This window comes from Lampetra planeri, unplaced genomic scaffold (genome assembly GCF_965212315.1).
Source record: "Lampetra planeri unplaced genomic scaffold, kcLamPlan1.2.h2 scaffold_2016, whole genome shotgun sequence".
Lineage (NCBI taxonomy): Eukaryota > Metazoa > Chordata > Hyperoartia > Petromyzontiformes > Petromyzontidae > Lampetra > Lampetra planeri.
In genome coordinates, this window is record NW_027614772.1 from 8,705 (window position 1) to 21,937 (window position 13,233).

The 13,233-nt window shown below is 51.0% G+C and overlaps 1 protein-coding gene and 1 long non-coding RNA gene across 2 annotated transcripts; both read right to left on the reverse strand.

Moving 5' to 3' along the window:
* Positions 1-798: 798 nt before the first annotated feature.
* LOC144740275 (uncharacterized) lies at positions 799-8,967 on the reverse strand. The gene is made up of 2 exons (XR_013589604.1): positions 8,828-8,967; positions 799-4,842 (listed from the first exon to the last, which is right to left on the reverse strand). It is a non-coding gene; the product is annotated as an uncharacterized LOC144740275 (long non-coding RNA).
* A 208-nt stretch (positions 8,968-9,175) lies between these two features.
* On the reverse strand, positions 9,176-13,225 carry LOC144740274 (serine/arginine-rich splicing factor 1B-like; the record flags this gene model as incomplete). The annotated part of the gene is given in 4 exon segments (XM_078623142.1): positions 9,176-10,297; positions 11,371-11,424; positions 11,426-11,544; positions 13,144-13,225. Coding segments are annotated over 4 exon segments (420 nt in total), but the record flags the coding sequence as incomplete, so codon positions are not given.
* Between the last annotated feature and the right edge of the window lie 8 nt (positions 13,226-13,233).

Here is a 13,233-nt window from a genome sequence, read left to right on the forward strand (position 1 = left end):
CGTACCGAGGGTAACGGGGTTTCTGTGCGATTAGCCAGTGGGGCTGTCGAGATCGTTCAGGTGTAGGGTTTTTCCTGCATGCGATGACGGTCGAAAGGGTCGCAAGTGCGTTCAGTTGCTGGACAGTGTGCCAAGTATGAACTACGTACGGACGCTGGAACCTCTTTCGCACCGAACGTAGTCCCAAACCCGTGCTAAATTGGCGGTGCGGGAAAGCAAAGTCGTGTGGCATCGGGCTGACCTGGTTAATATTTTGCAAGGTGTGTCAACCACGGAAAAACACTGCTCGAAATTTGTTTAGCGAATGCCGAAACTTAACTTTTTTTTGTTAGCTACCAGATTAAACTATCTTAACACGTAGGCTTTCGCGACCAATATTATTCATAATCAACGTTTTTGGGTTTAGATCGCGTTATTTATAAATGTGTCGTAACCCTCCACCACCCGACACGGCCAATCAGTAAAAAAGTGTCACGTGAACTATTTGTCTTTTGTCAACGTGACACTTTTTTTACTGATTGGCTGTGTCGGGTGGTGGAGGGTTACGACACATTCATAACTAATAACGCGATCTAAACCCAAACAACGTTGATTATGAATAAACTATCTTAATTTGGTGCTTTTCGTGACTGCAGGAATAACTCTTTGGTTCTTTCGGTAAAGTCACGTAGAAAGATAAAATACGTAATCGACCAGGCTATGCGTTAATTGTGTGTTGACCGACTGTGTTGCATTACATTACATGTCGATATTTTGCTAGGTTATTTAATTTAGTGCGTCTCTCTCCCGTTCTCCTAATTTTCAAGCTTGCGTACCCCTTACCACGCGTCGTCCTACTCATTGACATGCTAATTTTTTTTTCTCTCTAACCCCTCCCTCTCTCCGCCCCCTCTCTCTAAGGCCTCGTCACAGAGACGTTTTCTCTCTGTGCCGATACGTGTTCTCTCTGTGTATCTTGGTGATATCTGCCTGCTTGTATGTCTGTCTATAGTTTACTGGTTAGATTTTTGTTGCTATTTATTTTATACCTGACGACGATTGCTTGTGTTGCAATCGAAACGTCGTGGTATGCTATTATTTAATTTCTTATTTTATCTTTATACGTCACTTTACCGAAAGAACCAAAGAGGTTAAACTATATCGGTCTTTCGTTTTAGAAGCGACCTGGCTTTCGCGAACGATGGCTCAACGAAGCGGCTCGGCACATAGCAGCCAAACACTCGAACCGTGCGATGTGGATTCTAAATGTGGAGGGATTAAAAATTAACCCGTAAAAACAAAGTTTTTCACTATAAATCCTTTATATGGGTGGCGGCTAGAGTCCTCTCGTCCTCTGGCTTGAGATGGCTGCCACCTATGGGTCAGATGATTGCCTGCCACCATTAAGCAATTGGTAATTAAATATAATTGATTTTTTCCTAAAAAGTGGAAAATTTTGGAGAAAAAAATTTCACGAAAATCAATTGTCACGCACAACGAGTCTGTGTGCAAAATGTCAGCTCGATTGGATCACGGGAAGTGGGTTAAAAAAACGACCGAATGATTTGCACGTTCGTAAGCGCGCAAGCAAGTGAACTTAATATAAAGGATTTAAAAACCAGAGGATCCGGGGAGAAATCCACACGACCACGGGGAGAACACGCAAACTCCAAACACGCAGGCATGCTTCGGGTCGGGATAGAACCCAGGACCCGACCGTATAACAGGCGAGGTAGTTGACATCGCCACTGCAGTGTCCCTAAAAGATCCTACAAGGTTTCATCTTCTTGGTTCTTTCGGAAAAGTCACGTAGAAGGGAAATAATAAAAATAAAACGTAATAAAATAATTCTCACAACACAAGCAGCCATCCCCTCAGGTGAAGAACAGGTCTGTCGGGAAGACAGCGTCTGACACTATTTTTTGTGAGAATTATTTTATGTTTTATTTTACAGTGTCTTCCCGACAGACCTGTTCTTCACCTGAGGACGGCTGCTTGCGTTGTGGCCGAAACGTCGTGAGAATTACTTTATTACGTTTTATTATTATTTCCCTTCTACGTGACTTTACCGAAAGAACCAAGAAGATGAATCCCTGCTGCAGTCACGAAAGCTTTAAATCGAAAAATCCTACGGGGTTCTTAATAGAGTTGGCCATGTGTAACCGAGGATGGATCCGTGCGAGTGCATGGGTCTCTGCAAGTCTGTGGGTATCTACGGCAGCCTATTGGTCTCTGTGCGAGTCTACTGGTCTCTGCATCTTTGTACGAGTCCCTGGGTCTCAGTGTGCGAGTCCGTGGGTCTCAGTGTGCGAGTCCGTGGGTCTCTGCGCGGGTCTCTGGGCAGGTCTCTGGGCGGGTCTCTGGGCGGGTCTCTGGGCGGGTCTCTGGGCGGGTCTCTGGGCGAGTCTGGGTCTCTGTGCGAGTCTGGGTCTCTGTGCGAGTCTGGGTCTCTGTGCGAGTCTGGGTCTCTGTGCGAGTCTGGGTCTCTGTGCGAGTCTGGGTCTCTGTGCGAGTCTGGGTCTCTGTGCGAGTCTGGGTCTCTGTGCGAGTCTGGGTCTCTGTGCGAGTCTGGGTCTCTGTGCGAGTCTGGGTCTCTGTGCGAGTCTGGGTCTCTGTGCGAGTCTGGGTCTCTGTGCGAGTCTGGGTCTCTGTGCGAGTCTGGGTCTCTGTGTGATTTATAAGCAAGCACCCTATACAAACAAACACACACACACAACACATCCGCTTACAATGCATGTCAATACACAAATCAACACGATGGGTGGGGGAGGGGTGGGGGTGGTACGGTCAGACGTTACACAGATTAATACACCAATGTTAATGAAGTGTCAACTTTACCCAAATCCTAACGCACATCCGGTCCAGGCTTTGGATCCCAGCAAAGAGGGGGAGAGGTCGGCTCCTCCGGAATCCGAGCGAGATTCCAAATCCGTTCCGCGCTTTGGTTTTTTTGGATTCGCAAAATTGTCTGGTGGCCGCCAATTTCATCCAGGTTTTGGATCCCAGCGAAGGGGGTGGGGGGGTGGGTGGTCACTCCTCCGGATCCAAGCGAGATTCCAAATCCGTTCCGCGCTTTGGTTTTTTTGGATTCGCAAAATTGTCTGGTGGCCAAAAATTTCATCCAGGTTTTGGATCCCAGCGAAGGGGGTGGGGGGGGTGGGTGGTCACTCCTCCGGATCCAAGCGAGATTCCAAATCCGTTCCGTGTTTTGTTTTGGATTCACGTTTTTTTTGCTTTCTCTGGGGCTTTTCCTTCCTTCTGACCGTCAATTTCATCCACGATATTAAATAAAAAAGGGAAAAAAACGGGGGGGGGGAGGAGTTCGGACGTATGATCGATTTAACAAGTCCAGACGAGCGGTGCGTTGTTACTCTCGATGGGTTAAAAACAGGAGGTGGGGTGAGGTCCGGGAGGGCGTGGAGATCCAGGAGAGCTCCATGGGTGAGTCCGATTCATCGGTTAACGAGCGGAGATGAATCAGCTCCGAGATCGTGTGAATTCCTCCTCCTCCTCCGAGGGTTGTGGGGGTGATGGTGGTTCCGAAGCATCCGAATTTTGAACTCTCCAGCGAGGATGAAAAGAAGAAATCAAAAGAAAATAATGAAAATTTTTAACAAAACAAAATCCTGGGGGCGCTGGATCCGTTTGCGTAAATTGGTAATCGGGGGGGAAGGGGGGGGGGAGTGGTTGGTTACAATCCGCGTGGCGCATCCAGAGATTCCGTTTCCTTTCCCCGAGAAATCCGTTTTATTGTTTTCTCATCTGAGCATCTGAGGGAGGGAGGGGGAGGAGGGGGAGGAGGGGGGTTGTTCCTCTCCTCCTCGGCAGATTTCCTAACGGGGATTTGATTTCCTGGCGGCGGCGGCGGCGTTCACGGCAAATCCGTTTTTTTCGAATCCAGAACGATTGCGCAAAATCCACAACGGCTCCTCTCCGTACAGAACGGACCTGGGTACACACGGAGGGAGGAGAGAAAAGTGGTGGCTGTGGTGGTGGTAGAGCGGTGAGGGTCGGGTGCCTTTTCCCAAATTTGCGTGCAACTCCAAAACGTTTAATTCTTGAGAGGCACCCCGCCTCGGACGAGCGATCGCCAGCGGCTTTTTCGCTTTTCCAAACCGCTTAGAGCTCCCCGCCCCCAACCACCACCACCACCACGACGCCCTCCACCCTCCCCACCACCGCTCCTTCCCCTGTCCATCCATCATCGGATCCTCCGACTCCTACTCCTCATGCTCCGCCTTCCGCTCCCTGCGACCGCATGCATCCTGGAGCGTCTGCCGGTCTCTCTCCCCACACACCCTTCGCCCGCCCGCCGCGTCTTTATCCGACTCCTGCGGGCCGTCGTGTCCGCGTCTATCGCCGGGTGAATCCAAAATCCAAACGCGGTTTTTATTTGGTTGCGTTTTGTTTTGCTTTTCCACGTTTTTGGCGGGGGGGTGGTTTTTTTTTTTTTTGTCCGAACCCACGATGGTCCAATTGGTCATCGGTGGTGGTGGCGGCGGTGACGGTCGCAGATGCAGATCCGCGGTTGTGTGAATCCTATGAGCCTTGCCTTGCGCTCATCACATCGTCCCCTACTTTTTTTTTTAAATCGCAGACTCTCCTCTCGGTCAAAGGTTCGTTCAGTTTTTTTTTGGGGGGGGGGGGGGTTTAACGGAAATTGCTCACAAGATAGTTCGCAAAAGGTTTTTCCCCCACAACCCGCGGGCTACTGATAAATTCCGCTCATCGTCGCGATCATCATCATCATCATCGTCGGCTTGTCCCGCTAACGACATCATCATCGTCATCATCACCGGGCATCATCGACATCATCCGGACATCCAAAATGATCCGGCGTCTGAGCCTGGGTCCGAACGATACCTTCGTCCCAGCACAAGCAAGACACAAGGATGCACAACAGTTAGACACGAGGAACAACTCGGGGACGAGAAACACAAAAGACAAAGCTCAGTTATTTCTGACCTACTATGAGACATCTCCTTTACCAGTGGCAAAATATAGTGATAGGTTTTAACCCTTTCAACTGGTACAAAACTGACGCCTTTATACAAGGCATCGTGTTTGCAATAACCGCAACACAAGAAGTCAAAATGCAAACAAAAAGAAACAACTCTGATGATGATAATGATATGCACTGTCCTTGAAGTTGATTGGTCCACACCCGAGACGACTTTTCTTAAGAGCCTAGCCTCCATTGGTGTTGGACCAGATGATGCCATGCATTTTGACTTCTTGTGTTGCGGTTATTGCAAACATGATGCCTTGTATAAAGGCGTCAGTTTTGTACCAGTTGAAAGGGTAAAAACCTATCACTATATTTCTGACCTCTTTCAATCTCTCCCCCAGTGGTGGTGTGGGGGGGGGGCACACAGATGACCCAACAAGCGCACAACGCAACACTCCGGGGCGCGTCACCAAAGCACAACACGGCGAGCGAAACTATCCGAACAAACTTGTTTTTCGACGTGGGTAAAAACACAGGGGTGATGTAAATACATTTGTTTTTTTTGTAAGTGAATTTATTCATGTTTAGTAACGCGTTTAACCTGGCAGGGAGGGGGAACTTACAAAAAAAGGATTTGGGGGGGGAGGGGCAGTCGTGAGATTTTGACCAAAAAGAAAGCAAGCAGCAGCGAGGAATCGCGACGGATGAATCGAACTACTTTGTAAATTCTTCTTGGTTCTTTGGGTAAAGTCACGTAGAAGGGAAATAATAATAATAAAATATAATAAAATAATTCTCACACGACGTTTCGGCCACAACGCAAGCAGCCGTCCTCAGGTGAAGAACAGGTCTGTCGGAAAGACAGCGTCTTCTGACACTATTTTTTGTGAGAATTATTTTATTATGTTTTATTTTATAGTGTCAGACACGGTCTTTCCGACAGACCTGTTCTTCACCCGAGGACGGCTGCTTGCGTTGTGGCCGAAACGTCGCGAGAAATGTATTTTATTATGTTTTATTTTTATTATTTCCCTTCTACATGACTTTACCGAAAGAACCAAGAAGATGAAACCTCATAGGATCTTTTATGGGCACTGCAGTGGCAATGTCAACTATGTTTCATTTTTATTATTTCCCTTCTACGTGACTTTACCGAAGGAACTAAGATGAATCCCTGCAGTCACGAAAGCAGCTTTAAATCGATACTTTGTAAATTACCCTTACCATAAATTTGCCGTAGAATTCTCAGTTTGTTTCATACCCTTCCCACGCTGCCTGCCCATCCCACCACGCCCCCCCCCCTCCACCCCACGCCACTCTCATTACCAAAACCAAATTTTTAAACATTTACATCGGCAGAAATCGCATACAGCCCCCACCACCACCACTCAAAACGATTACAAATGTCCACCCCCACCACCACGCGCCCCACAACACTGACGTGTAAATAAAATCGGGGGGGGGGGGGGGAAAAGAGTCAAATTATTTCCTTTTTTCCCCCTAAATAAAACACAAAAACATTAAAACGGATGAGGCTGCCACCAGGATATCCAGACTAACAAGGCTGACCACAGACTGACCAGGTTACCCAGGCTACCAAAGGTTGCCCCAGGCTAACCAGGTTACCCAAGCTACCAAAGGTTGCCCAACGCTGCCCCAGGCTAACCAGGTTACCCAGCCAAGGGGTTCCCAAGTCTGCCCAGGCTACCCACTAGGCTGGGGCGCGGATTGAATAAACACCAGGGGGGGAAGAACGGCAAAAACGACACAAGACAGGGCCTCCCATCATCACTCCACTCTCCCCTCCCCGCCCCCGTGTCCACCATCAGCCAGCCACTTCACGACCTTCCCATGACCTCCGACCCCTAAAAACAATTTAAACAACGGCGCGGACGACATCACGAGTGTGTCTTGGGAGGGAAAGAGGGGAAAAACAAAACGTCAGCAGCTGCCGAGGCTTTTCAGAGTCGAACGGATCCGGAGTCCGTGTTTCGCTCTACCGCCATTAAAGCTACGCACGGCGCGAAAAGTTTAACGTGCGTGCGTGGTGTGCGTCGTGTGGGTGTGTAGGAGAGAGCCCCCCACAAACAGGAAGCCAGATGCACGGGGTGGGTGGGGGGGTGGTGGTGATGGTCTAGACTAGGGGTGGGGAACATCATTCGCGGGCCATACTAAATTATAAACTTTAAAAAATGAGCCTGTGATATTTGGTCAAACATTGAATTAACTCACTCCCCTAATGCGATGGCTGTAACAGACCAAATGATTTCGCGAGCCTTGTACGGCCCACGGGGTCAGACGTTCTGCAACCCTGGTCTCGACCGTGACAATATTAAACTGAACAAATCATTCTCTTAGGTTTTTTTCTGTAAAGTCACGGAGGTAAAAAATAAAATTTTAAGTTAATTAAAGTAATAATGGAAATAAAATAATTACTTTTATTAACTTTTAAATTTTATTTTTTACCTTACGTGACTTTACCGGAAAAAACTAAGAGTATGAATCCTTGCAGTCACGAAAGCTTCAAATCTAGAATGAACAAATCATTATTATTTTGGCCAGGTTAAGACCCGGCTAAGTATTTGAACGAACAAGCCCCTCACCAACGGCGAACGGTTCGACGCCATCTGGCATCAGTCCGGCAAAGATTTCCCTCAGCACGACTTTATTTATAAACTACAAAAAACTAAACAGTTTCTTTTTTAGCTGGTGTAAGGCCCCAGCTGAGCTCTTCTTCAGAAAGCGACCTGGCCATCAAAAAATGGTAGCTCAACTTCGCGGCTCTGATAATCACGCGGAAGAAGCTTATCGTAGTCAAAAAACTCTTACAGACGCGCGACGTTAATTCTAAAATGTGGAGGGGGAAAATCGACGCGACCACCACGGGGGAGAGGGGTAGAGACATGCAAACTCCAAGAATACAGCAGCAGGCATCGTCAGGTTCGGGATCGAACCCACGACCTCCTTCCTACATACCAGGCGAGGTGGTTAACATCGCCACCGTAGGGGAGGAAAACCGGCAGATTTGGCCCGTTACAAATCGCAAGCGTGAGCAGCTGCAGACGTTTGAAGGTGAGGGGTGGCGGGGGGTGGTGGGGGGGTTGTGTTTAAGCTGCGCGCGTGTAAAAAAAATCTCACGGTGGTAGCCAAGACCGCCCAACAGTGTGTAGTAAAAAAAAACCCCCGACAAAGAGGGAGATTTAATTTTCGAGTTGATAAATTAAAAAAATTCAGAATTACTTCGTCTGAGCATCGGGAAGGCAGCTATTGATGAAGGGCACCGCCCAAAAAGTCGTACACAACTTGGTTTCGTGCGACATCTGCTGCTGCTGCTGCCTGAACGTTGGTTGCTACGGAGAGAAGCCGATTCCGACTCCGCGTGAAACTTATTGCGTGCAATTCGGAGCAACTTGGGTTCCGCAATTAGTTGGCGGGTTAACCGTGACAACCCGGAGAGAGCGTAGCGCAGTGAGTTAGCGTGCGACTGTCAGCGTGTACGCGCTCGTGTGAGCGTGTGCTTGGTCGCACGTGCGCGTGAGTGCGCGCGCGCCAGTGTGTCAACGTGAGCGCGTGTTCGCATGCAAGCGTGCGCGTACCTGGCCTGGCACGCCACGTTAAAGTCACCGTGTCACTCAAGTGTCGAACGGCGGCTACTGCTGCGTGACCAGATCAATCGAACTTCACCTAACCGGCGATGGGATGGCTTCATCGTCTTACGTAGCGGACCGTCTTACAAATCAGCATGTCTACGGAAACCCTCGCACGTGTGCGCTGCCTTCCCCATGCTCAGGTGGTGTCATGTTAACACGACACGAGGAGGGGGGTGGGTGGGGGGGGGGGTGGGTGGGGGGAGTTGAGAGGGGGGGGGCGCGTGGGGGGAGGGGTGAGGTAGCGCCGTACCATCCAGCGCGCCGTCCATCACAATCCCACATGAACCACGCGCAGGGTGAGGAGAAGTCTGCTACTCCAGCAGCTGTGCCACTCCTCCTCCACCACCACCACGTTGCCCTCCCCCCTCCCTCACGCCCCCTTCCGCGCCTCTACAAGGGGGCGACACCAATGGCAGCTGCAACTCGCAACGACAACAACCACAGGGATCCCCCAAAGGTGTGTGCTGTGCGCGTGCGGGTGCTATACGTGTGTGCGGGGATGCTATGTGCGTGTGTGTGCGGATGCTATGTGTGTGTGTGCCTGCTGTGTGTGTCTGCTGCGTGTGTCGATGCTATACGTGTGTGTGCGGATGCTGTATGTGTCTGCTATGTGTGTGTGTCTGCTGTGTGTGTGTGTCTGCTATGTGTGTGTGTCTGCTATGTGTGTGTGTCAGCTATGTGTGTGTGTCTGCTGTGTGTCTGCTATGTGTGTGTGTCTGCTGTGTGTGTGTGTGTCTGCTGTGTGTGTGTGTCTGCTATGTGTGTCTGCTGTGTGTGTCGATGCTATACGTGTGTGTGGATGCTATGTGCGTGCTTTGTGTGTGGATGCTATACGTGTGTCCGCTATGTGTGTTTGGATGCTATACGTGTGCTGTATGCGTGCGTGCGCTGTGCGCGTGCGGATACTATACGTGTGTCGATGCTATGTGCATGTGTGTGCGGATACTATGTCTGTCTGCTATGTGTGTCTGCTATGTGTGTGTGTAGATGCTATATGTGTGTGTCGATGCTATACGTGTGTGGATGCTATGTGCGTGCTTTGTGTGTGGATGCTATACGTGTGTCTGCATGCTATACGTGTGCTGTATGCGTGCGTGTGCAGATACTATCCGTACGTGGGTCAGAGCCATGGGTACGTGTGTAATATACGGACGTGCTTGTAATATACGTACGTGTGTGTGTGTAATATACGTACGTGTGTGTGTGCCATACGCGTGTGCTATTCGTACGTGTGTGTGCGCATGCAGTGCGCTCTACGTGTGTGCGCGTGTTATCGGCACGTGCGCGCTATACGCGGTGTGCTATGCGTACATGGGTGGGTGCTACATGCGTGTGCGTGTGTGCCACACATACACGAGTGTGTGTGCGATGTGTGTGTGTGCTATACGTGTGTGTGCCATGCGTACATGGGTGGGTGCTACATGCGTGTGCATGTGTGCCACACATACGCGTGTGTGTGTGCGATGCGCGTGTGAGTGCGTGCGCGCTATACGTGCGTGTGCCATGCGTACGTGGGTGGGTGCAATCCGCGCGCCGTTCCCTCTGGGCGCCCAGCTCAGCTGCGTGAGCGCGAGCGCGAGCGATCGTTGGAGTAGCGTGGGGAGCCGCGGCTGCGCTTGGGCGAGTAGGAGCGCGAGCGGGAGCGAGAGCGGGAGCGAGAGCGCTCGTACGAGGGGCTGCGACCACCGTCGATTCGCACGTGGACGTACGATGTCTCGCCCTGCAGCGCACACACAAACACAAAGGATCCACACACACCCCACCCAAACACGGTGTAGACTTGATCATTGTTTTTATACCCTTCTATCTGGCAAGCATTTACACCATTGGAACCTCATTTGGCAGTAAAAAATATGATAATTGGTTTTTTTACCCTTCTATCTGGCAAGCATTTACACCATTGGAACCTCATTTGGCAGTAAAAAATATGATAATTGTTTTTTTACCCTTCTATCTGGCAAGCATTTACACCATTGGAACCTCATTTGCCGGTAAAAAATATGATAATTGGTTTTTTACCCTTCTATCTACCTGTGTACGTATGGCCAACTTCGTTTGCACACCGCACGCGGCCAACCGCGCTAATCGGGAGAGCCAAGCCGTTCGGCAACCGAAAGAACAAGGAGCCACCGACGCACGCAGGGAATGACGGAGATGGCGGTCGGTCCTTCATACGCAACGTCACGAGCAGTCCTTCAAGGGCCGCACGCAGCTCCCGGAAGCGAAAGGTTGCCGACCCCCGATACGAGACACCCACCGTCTCTCCGTTCCCTCCACGCTCATCTCTCCCTCTGCCAACCTCCCCCACCTCCCTCCCTACCTCTCCCTCCACACCACCTCTCTCTCACCACCACCTCTCCCTCCCCCACCACTCCATCCCCACCACCTCTCCCTACCTCCCCCACCTCTCCCTCCCCACCACCCCCCTCCCTCCCTCCCCCCACCACCTCCCTCCCCCCACCACCTCTTTCTCCCCACCTCCCTACCTCCCCCACCTCTCCCTCCCCACCACCTCTCCTCCCCACCCCCCTCCCCCCCCCACCCCCTCCCCCCCCCACCACCTCCCTCCCCCCCACCTCACCCTCCCCCCACCACCTCCCCCATCCCACCACCTCCCTCCCTCCCCCACCACCTCCCTCCCCCCACCACCTTTCTCCCCACCTCCCTACCTCCCCCACCTCTCCCTCCCCACCACCTCTCCCCCCCACCACCTCTCCCCCCCACCCCCTCCCCCCCCACCCCCTCCCCCCCCCAACACCTCCCCCCCCACCACCTCCCCCCCTCCCCACTCACCTCATGCGACTTGAACTTGGTGTCGTCGAGCTTGCGCACGGCGTACTTCATGTCCCTCCTTGCGCACGTACTCCACGACGCCCGTGCCGTCACGGAACACGTCGGCGTAGCACACGTCGCCCGCCTCTCGCATGTGGTCCTTCAGGTCCTGCCAACTGCCCGTCGGGGGCAGCCCTGGGGGGCAGGGAAGGGCAGGGAAGGGCGGGCGGCGGGGTAGAGGTAGGGTTATAGAATCAGAATCGACCGTCGGCAAACCTTCGCTGACCAGCGTGGTCAAGTATCGCAATCGGGTACCCGATACCCGTACCCTACCCGATACCCGGCTACCCGTACGCGGCCGGGTACAGGTACGGGGGTACCCGTTTGCGACCCTGGTGCGGCCGGGTACGGGTAGGCCGTGAGTCACTGGTGCGTAACCGTTTGTCACTCATTTCGGGTAGGGTACGGGTACGGATAGGCTACGGGTACCCGTACCCGGCTGGGTACGGGTACCCGTACCCATTTGCGACCCTGGTGCGGCCGGGTATGGGTACGGGTAAGGAATCAAAACCCGTCTGCGACCTCTGCCAGCGTGATCAAGTATGGCGAAACATTCCCTTACGATGTTAGGAAGCCACGGGGGCCGGGCACTTTTAAATCATCACCCACACACCGAAAACTCGTTTCTTTAGAGCCGCTTGTCGTTGCGTTTCAGCTGTTGTCCTTTGCCCGCACACCGCAGGGGCAAGTTCAAGGTAGGGCAATGGGCAGCATTAAAAAAAAAAGCAAATAAACACACTCTGATGATATTCTTAGGTTTTTTTCGGTAAAGTCACGTAGGTAAAACATCTAAATTAATGAAAATAAAATAAAAACAAAAATCACGACGTTTCGGAGGCAACACAAGTCTCCGTCATCAGGTGGGACCGTCACAGCCGAATTATGCAGCTAATTCGGCTGTGACGGTCCCACCTGATGACGGAGACTTGTGTTGCCTCCGAAACGTCGTGATTTTTGTTTTTATTTTCATTAATTTTGATGTTTTACCTACGTGACTTTACCGACAAAACCTAAGAATATGATTCCTTGCAGTCACGAAAGCTTCAAATCTAGAAATACACTCTGATGATGATGTGCGCGTCGTCTTTGTTTTGCCACAAGCACGGCGCGTAGTTAATGCAGAATTAACACCCCCCCCCACCGTTTCATTGCCAGAAAGGGTAAAAGCATCTATTGTTATATTTTCATATTTAGTTTGCTGTTCTTGCACCGCACCTCCGATTAGCACGGATAGCCTACTCCAAACCATAGTTTATATAATAATTGTTTTTTACCCTTTATCTGGCAACAAAACTGACACCTTTTTTACAAGGAGTCATGTTTGCATAGACCACAATACCTGCAGTCATAATGCAAACAAAAAACACAACTCTGATAATGTATGCACTGTCCTTGAAATTGATTGGTGCACAGTGTTATGTTTTTTTGTTTGCATTATGACTGCAGGTATTGTGGTCTATGCAAACATGACTCCTTGTAAAAAAAGATGTCAGTTTTGTTGCCAGATAAAAGGGTAAAAAAACAATCATGTTTTTTACTGCCAAATTAGGTACCAATGGTGATAGTTTTTTAGTTTTGGATAGACAACGGCCGATAATCTACGCCAAACGATAAAACAATTTACCAACACTGCGCCCCCCAAAACCGGCCAGTGTCTCTCCCACCCCCGCCTTCCCATTATCCCATTTCTCCTCTCAACTCCCACCCCCCCCGACCCCCGACCGGTGGCGGCACCTGTGACGATGACGCGGTACTCGGAGCGGTGAGAGGGGGGGCCGTAGCGGCCGCGGGGAGGCCCCCCAAACCGCGATCCAAAGCGGGGTG